This window comes from Uloborus diversus, chromosome 6 (assembly GCF_026930045.1).
Source record: "Uloborus diversus isolate 005 chromosome 6, Udiv.v.3.1, whole genome shotgun sequence".
NCBI lineage: Eukaryota > Metazoa > Arthropoda > Arachnida > Araneae > Uloboridae > Uloborus > Uloborus diversus.
In genome coordinates this window covers 86,798,231-86,806,921 of record NC_072736.1, presented here as the reverse complement: position 1 = coordinate 86,806,921, position 8,691 = coordinate 86,798,231, and the positions used below count along the sequence as shown (strand labels likewise).

General features: G+C 33.2%; 1 protein-coding gene across 1 annotated transcript; it reads left to right on the top strand.

Annotated features, from left to right (window-relative positions):
* Nucleotides 1-584: 584 nt before the first annotated feature.
* On the top strand, nucleotides 585-1,130 carry LOC129224855 (histone H1-gamma, late-like). The gene has a single exon (XM_054859402.1). The coding sequence runs from the start codon at nucleotides 585-587 to the stop codon at nucleotides 1,128-1,130; it is 546 nt and encodes a 181-aa protein (XP_054715377.1).
* The last annotated feature ends 7,561 nt before the right edge of the window (nucleotides 1,131-8,691 follow it).

The following is an 8,691-nucleotide window of genomic DNA, read 5'->3' as shown; positions in this document are numbered from 1 at the left end:
AAGCAATGGTTCGGTTTAACTCGAAGATTGAAGGCCAGTTTGTTTGGCACTCTTGCCTTCCTTAAGAGGTTTTCCATCTCCAGCTCAGTCACTTTCCTATGCCGGGCTGATGAGTGCTAATAAGCACGAAACTGCAGTCCTCGGCTGGAAGTGACTGAGCTGGCGGTTTATTTCATGTATTTCTGCTTTAGCAATGGCTAATGGGCGGTAATTTACTGAAAATATCATATGATTTCAATTGAATTATTTTCTTTAGTTTTATTGCCTCTTTCAAGGTTGAACTTGATTGTAACCGTTACCGGTGTTTCTCTATCTAGTGCAGCCTTACCTTATTGAGTTGCTATTTGATTGGTTTGACGTAGATTTAATACTTGAACATGGTATGCTCATTTTTGCAATTGCATTCTCACGCAGCATTTGAAAGTTTCTGAGCGATTAATTCAAAAGTTGTTGATGGTTTAAGTTGAAGCAAGACATTATCAGATTTATAATAACAAAGTAGCATGAAGAAGTCTTCTAAATCATCAAGACAACCCAAAACGGTACAAGAAAAGAAAAGAAATAAACATCCCCCAACATCAGATATGGTTAAAACTGCGATTCGATGTCTGAAAGATCGAAAAGGAGCATCTTCTGCTGCCATTCGAAAGTATATTGAGACTCATTATGAAGTGGATATGACATACATTAAACCGCACTTGCGAAAGTTCTTGAATAAAGCTGTGGATTTAGGAATTCTGGAGCGAACCAGTGGTACTGGATCAAACGGCAGGTTTAAATTGGTGATCGAATCCAAGAAAAATGACATGAAGGCAGCCATACCGAAGAAAGACATCAAATTTGGAAAGAAGACGAAAGAACTTGAAAGACCTAAAGCAGTAAACATTTCATCTAAGTACACTATTGAAGAACGAGATTCGATAGATAACATCCGAAATATTATAAGGTCAAGAAGTTCACTCAAAAATGAAGGAAAGCAAGAAGGTGTTAGAAATATAACGTTGCAAGAAGGCCCTCAAAAGGATGAAAAGAAAGACGTTAAGAATGCTAATGATCAAAACCAATTAGAAGAAGATGTGAAGAAAAATACTTTAGTCCAGCAAGATGTGCAAGCAAAAAACATCAGGTAGAAAATACTCATTGGTGGATGATGAATAAATTTTTAGGACCACGAAAAAGTATGATAATTTAATTGTGTTGATCCTTCTGTCTTATATGAAGTACTTGATGTCATGTAATGCAAGCAGCATGCTTTTAAATTAACTATAAAATTAAATGTAAGAGGTATTGATTAAACACCCAAAGAAAATTTATTTTATTCCGTGATATGTTGCATTGTTATTCCCAGCCCTGAGGTGTTTTCGTATAACTTCAGTACTATCCTTGGAATGGCGCCATTTTCTTCGACTATAACTCGCCAAGTGCGTCTTTTTGGGGATATTTCGATAATTGGGAATCTGGCGATCTTTCTTATTTGGCGCCAATTTTTGGTTCCAGTGCCTGCGCGAGATGTATTTTTCGTTGCAAACCTAAACAAAGAGAACAGAAACATCTATTCACATAGGGTTACTATAAATCAGCAGCGTTACCAAAATAAAATTATTTGCGCCAAAAATGAGACGACTGCGCCAGATTCCCAATTATCGAAATATCCCCCTGATCTTTATTTAATTTGATCAAAACATTTCGAGCAGTTAAAATTAAGGAACTACTTTGATATCCCCCCCACCCAAATCGGAAATTTGGCGACTTTTTTTTCTCGCCAAGCAAAATACCTGTTTTTGGCGTCTTTTTTTTTCTTGCCAAGATGGATTCTCGCAAAATACAAATAATTAATAACTAAAACGGTATAACTTTGATATACACCCCCAAAAATTACGCGCCAAATCTGGCATTTCCTACGGACTTTTTAGGGTTGCTGTTTCTTATTTTGGTGTTGCCAATTTAGGTTTTTTCAGCTTTTAGGTTTTTGCTGTTGCCAAATTTAGTATTTTCTTGCATTTTGTACCATTTTTTGAGTTTTTTTTAAAAAGTTTTGTGGCAACAATTTTTGTGGCAACAAAGTTTTGTGTCAACAAAAACAAAAAAAGTCGCCAAATTTCCGATTTGGGGGGGTATATCAAAGTAGTTCCACTAAAACATACATGAAATCCAAAAATTGCTGCCACAAAACGTTAAAAAAAAACTGGTAGAATTACGGTAACCGGGTCGCGTTGGCGTATTTTTTCAAAAACAGCCAAATTTGGCACCTACGACTCAATGTAAACAAAGTACTACAATGTAAACAAAGAAAATTATCCAATGAGAGTTGACCCAAAGAAAATGGGTGGAGCTTCGGATTGCTAAAACTATCACCTTGGTAACTACAACTGTTTATTAACCTTTTTCTTTCTCTGATTGCAACCATAAAGAAACAAAAAAGAAAAAAAGCATTAGAATTCTTTTTTCCTTTTTAAAATGTTGCAAAACATGGAAAGAAACAAATGATTAAACCTATTTTTTTCATAGAACTATATTATTTTTCTTACTTTGAAATTAAGTTTGCAGAAAAGACAACTTTTTCAAGATGTTAACATAAACGTGGGAAGATAAAGCGCAGTATCTTAAGAGATGAATTTTTGAGACATTAAAAGAAACGTATTTTGGATTAGGTACTAACAATAGCGAAATGATGGAGTTTGACCTTTTTTTTTTCAGTGGAAAGCAAATAAGCAAGCTTGTACAAGAATGCTAAAGTACAACACATGACGAAAATGCGAAAAAAAAATTTTAAAATGAAAATTTGGAGATACTGTTCTTTATGTTCTCATTTCAGTATTGTTGAACTCATTTTTCCTTTAATTTGATGATTTTTTAAATAAAAATAATATTTAGAAGCGGAGGTGTAGGAAAAGAAATAAAATAGCATGATGTATGTAAACGAAACGCTTCATGACGTAAATGGTGTTACACTTTTCATCAACATGTTTAATTTCTTAACATTAAAATAAAACATAAATTTCTACCGAAATTTAACAACAGTAAAAGTTGGATAGAACACGACATTAGTCTGAAATAATCTGAGAAAAAGCTATTAAAAATACTTACTGTTTAGTTAAGACTTAAAACGATCTACTAAATAAATTAAACCACATCAAAAGATCCGAGAACATTATCAAAACTTAAACTATAATTTTAATTTTCTGAATAAGTTATTACGATAATTAATAAATTTTAAATGTAAGATAGAACAATAAAATATGAAGGAAATAACTTACTGAGAACACATTCCAAAAAAGTATCCAAAAGGTATGAATAACTAAGTTTTAAATCTATAACTTAAAAAAGTAAAAAGTGACAAACATTTCACTATGTAAAATTTCAACATATTCAATGTTTCGAAGATCTAAAAATTGAAAAAACACAACATGTTGCCAATTTTCAGAAAAAAATCACCTTTGAGAAAATTAAAAATATTATTCTATGGAATTAAAAAAAAAAAAGATTTATTGGACAAATAAATTACAATTTTGTAAATGTGAATTCGGAAATGGTTGATTGGCCAAACGAAGAGCGAATCAGCTTTGGTGTAGGGTTACCAAAATTGCTCCGTCGCCAAGGTAAGGTAGCGGGCTTCCAGAAAGAAATATTTATCGCCGCGACCCGGTTACCGTAATTCTACCAAAAAACTCAAAAAATGGTACAAAATTCAAGAAAATACTAAATTTGGCAATAGCAAAAGCCTAAAAGCTGAAAAAACCTAAATTGGCAACACCAATATGAGAAATAGCAACCCTAAAGAGTCCGTAGGGAGTGCCAGATTTGGCGCGTAATTTTTGGGGGGGGGGGTATATCAAAGTTATACCAAAATTAAATAATTTTGAACCTGCATATCCTATGACAGATTGAGTAAATTTTGAAGGAAGTTATCATAACGTGGAACATGCTAAATTGGCAATATAATTTATCATTGCTCTGCCAAACTAGTCAAAACAAAGAGCTTCTTCTCGACAACTGTTGCTAAAATCAATAATGTTGAATTTTAAAATTGAATGTTGGGTGTTTAGATGTAGCAAGCTATTAAACAAGACGAAAAGTAGCATTCAAACACAAAAAAACCCTCCAAATAATTTACCTATTAAAATAAACACGAAAAGCTTTAATTTCGAAGCTAAGGCACGAAGAGCAAAATGGAAATAGCAATTTCAGCGATGGGAAATTTTTTCGCCAAGTTGGTATGCTCCACATTATGATAATTTTCATCTTTCCCTTCAGTATTGGTGGTAACATTTTGCATCCTGTATTAAACTTCTACCTATAGAAAGATTGGAACTACTTTGATATACCCCCCCAAATCGGAAATTTGGCGACTTTTTTTCTCGCCAAGCAAAATACCTGTTTTTGGCGTTGGCGCAAAATACCTGGTTTTCAACAACAACATATACAGTAGGCATAATGAAAGCTAAAAGATAAAAATAATTAATAGAAAAAAAATATAATTGGAAAATACAACTAGATTTGCGGCAAAATACAGCAAGTCAGAAATCTGCTTGATCACTTCACAAAGAAATAGCGAATGAATGAAATGGCGCTAAAACATTATGAAATCCAAAAATTGTTGCCACAAAACTCTCAACAAAACTTCAAAAAAAACTCAAAAACTGGTACAAAATACAAGAAAATACTAAATTTGGCAACAGCAAAAACCTAAAAGCTGAAAAAACTTAAATTGGCAACACCAAAATAAGAAACAGCAACCCTAAAAAGTCCGTAGGGAGTGCCAGATTTGGCGCGTAATTTTTTGGGGGGGGGGGGGTATATCAAAGTTATACCGAAAGATTTCGCTAACTGAGACTCTTGTCATAAAAAAGTCAATAAATGTGTAGTTACCATCAGCAAGTCGTTGATGTTTTTCCACTCTGCTGGTGTAACCATAGACTAATAAGAGTAGACCGAGCTTTCTCATTCTTGCTGATGAAGAAAATTGGTTCAAACATGTATCATGTGACTGGTGTGGGGGTTTGGCGAAAACTTTGGCAGCATGGTTGCTAGATAGTGGCATTATCTATAGTTTGGCACTCGACATTTATTTTAGGACGGAATCGACTTTCATTAGTTTCTTTTTTTCTTTCCCCGGTGCAGAGATTGAACTGTTTTTCTTTTAGTTATGAATTATTTTGACATTAGTTATTAGTTTTAGATAACAGTTTTCAGTATTTTTTATTTCATTTGGAACTGATCATTTTAAGTGTAACGTTATGTGTTGATTAAAAGTATTCGCTGCAAACAAGTTGAAACAAGTTGCTTTGTATATTATACTGAAACTTACTGCCTATTCTACATTTCTTGCAATAGTGAAAGAAATTAGGGGATACTACGTTTCTAATGAATGCCGAAGGAATTTAGAATTTCAAAAAGTTGCTGTCTACGGAAGTTGTCCGCCGTAAGCTATACTAGATAGTAGCCAATTTAGAAAACCGTCACTGTAGTAAACTAAACACTGAATTATTTTCCCACTTTACATTCTTAAATCAATATGATAGAAGAGGCATTCCAAGGTATTTTTGACATTTATGTAGAGTCCGTAACGTGACCTTTTTTGCCATAAATTTTTAATTTACTGTTTGATTAGCATATTATTTTATTTTGATCTTTTCCTACCAACACACCAGCTCAAATTAAAAAAATTTGCAAATCAAACGGTAAATTAAAAAGTTATAGCAAAAAGAGGTCACGTTACGGACTCTACATAATGTCAAAAATACCGTGGAATGCCCCAGAAATAAGTTGTCTTCTCAAAACAAGTTTGGTATTTCAAACTGTCTAAATAACGTCAAAGCATTATTAAACGGATATCACCACAAATTAAGAGGGATCAAATTTGACAATCCCGAAAATTTTAAAATTTCAACATAGAAATACGAATTATTTCAAGATAGTATGTGCACATAAAAGAGAAAACTAAAGGTGCGAGTTTGGAATCACCCCCTGCTTGGCGCGATTTCAACCAATCACACGCCTCAGACGGCAGAATTCAAAAAACAGCTCGATTTCAACTAATCACTAGAGTTGGCGCACTATCGCCATTTGGTGAATAAGTGGGCGATTCCAGGAATCACCCAAACTAAAAATGAAGATTGTTTTCATTTAAAAAAAGGGGGATCTTTCAAATAGGCGGAAAAAAAAATGTCGCCAACATTAAGACTAACTTGCTAACACTTAAAAACCTTTTCAAAATGCATTTCACTTTCTCTGGGGATAAAAAAAATACTTCCATAAGCTAGAAAAATAGTGTATAAAATGTATTCCTATGAGTTTCACTGATATAACTTAGTATTTAATAGAAATAGTTATGAACTTCGAATATCGAAATACGGCTCGCAAAAGAATAATTGCAAGAAATGAAATAAAATGTAATATTAATAGTACTGCATACTTGTGAAATGTTACAGGTAATCCTTTTACATATTTTTCTATGCAAGGAAATGCGCAGCAATAGTGAACCATTTTTCTTGCACTTGAGTGTTATAAATCCCAACAAAACATAAATGTGAAAAAGAAGCCAAGTTCGGTTGAAATGAGGTGCTGAAAAGACGGTGTCACCGACAAAAAAAGTTCAGAACAGTTACCAAGTTCCATAGCATTTCCTCATAGAAGTTAGATTTTCCCATGTTCTTCAATTCATTTAGAAAACAATTTTTTACTTTCTTTGATAATGGATTTTAAACTTGCGGCAAGTTTTAGTCATCACTATTTTTTAAAAAACTTGCCAAGTTTTAAATCCAATATCAAAGAAAGTAAAGAAATGTTTTCTAAATGAATTGAAGAACATGGGAAAATCCAACTTCTATGAGGAAAAGCTATGGAACTTGGTAACTGTTTAGATCTGAACTTTTTTTGTCGGTGACACCATCTTTTCAGCACCTCATTTCAACTGAACTTGGCTTCTTTTTCACATTTATGTTTTGTTGGGATATCATTACTTTTTGAAAAGCTAAATCAAAGGTTACGTTCTATTTTAGACAGTTATAAATGCAAAAGCGTACATTACAAATAGTACATGATTTCCATTTTTTCCCCCTGCTGTTACGGTGCACTGGTTTGCGGTTTCTTTTTATTAGAAGTTATGAAGGAAGATATTTTGATAACTGGGAACTTGGCGCGATCGTCAATTTTGGGCAATAATCATCTGTTTTCCCATTTATCAGCAAGGCCAACGTACCTCAAATTTTTCGACAATTAGGAAAATTGCTTAGACTCATCTCAAAATCTGCCTGGAGTTTCTTTATTGTTTGAGGGGATTATCATAACGTAGATCGTAAAATATGCGGAATTTGCGAAAATATTTCGCAACTTGCTTTTACCCGTGGCTTCGCTCACGTTGGTGTAGTTTTTTTCAATCGATTCAAGTTAACGGTATCACAGGCAGCAGTCAAATAGTTACCAAAAAAAAAAAAAGTTTGTCTCCAGTTTCGCTGACATTTCAAATTGCCTGCCCCTTTAAATGTATCAAAAGGTGCGATTAAAATTGAAAATCCGGGGGAACAGGGGTAAATGAAATGTCGGCGAAACTGGGAGGACACCCAAAAAATTACACAAAATAAATCACGAAAACGTTTAGGAGTTCTAAAGCAGTTACTTTGGGTAATTCTCAAAAAATCCAATTCGAGTGAGGTCAACTATTCTTAAATAAAGTGAAAGTTCTCTTCCCAATCTTCATCAAATAATATCAAGCGCTACACCGGCTCATGATTATTTTCAAAAAAATCTTCATCAGTACAGGTCCGATAGAATAAAAAACAAATAAAAAAACAAAAACAAAATAAAAAGGAAGAAAGAACAATTTTCTCTATTGTCGCCATTAAAATAGGAACATTAATTCCACAAAATCCTAATTAGCATCATTAATCCTTTAAAATACACACACAAAAAAAAGAAAATGAAAAGTTTCATAAAAATTTTAAATAAATTCGCCAATGCACTATCGTAGTCGCCTGGTGAGACTGGAGATAAAAAATGAATTTGGTGGATTAATTTACAGTTTAATAGTAGTTTTAATGTTATTTAAGAGTTGTTTCACTAATTTGGCGAATTAATTTTAACTTCAATACCTAATAGTACTTAATGATCTTTTTACCAAAATTAACTTGGCGAAATTTTTACACATGGTGAAAACCGAGAAACAGTATTGCGTACACTTTAGCTTCACAAACAGCGACAGTTGAAAAAATTGCCAAATGCCTTAGCTATTGAAATGATTCCACGAAAAAAGTTTGGCTAGATTCCTGCTGATCGATTAAATACCCAGTCAACACAAATAAATTTATGGAAAAAAAAACGCATTAAGTAATTGCCTCAATGTTGCATTAAAATGGAAAATAATCAGCCAAATCCATGTATTATTTGCCAATCTTGTGCAGAAACCTTACTTCAAGATTTGAGAAAAGCCTTGAACAGTCACGAAAAGCAAAGATAGTCAACAATACAACAATTGTCGCTATCGACAGGGTGTTGAGATGATACACTAAATACTGTATTGAGTTGAGGAAAGCCTTCGAACATGGAACTAAAAAGCTCATAACTCGTTTTTTATTCTACTTAAAAATTTCGAACAGGTGCCATCTTCAGCAGAAAAATCAGAGCTTTTGATGGACATATAATATAAATATGTGCAAGTATTTTTTCATCCCCTTATTAGAGAATTTATACGAA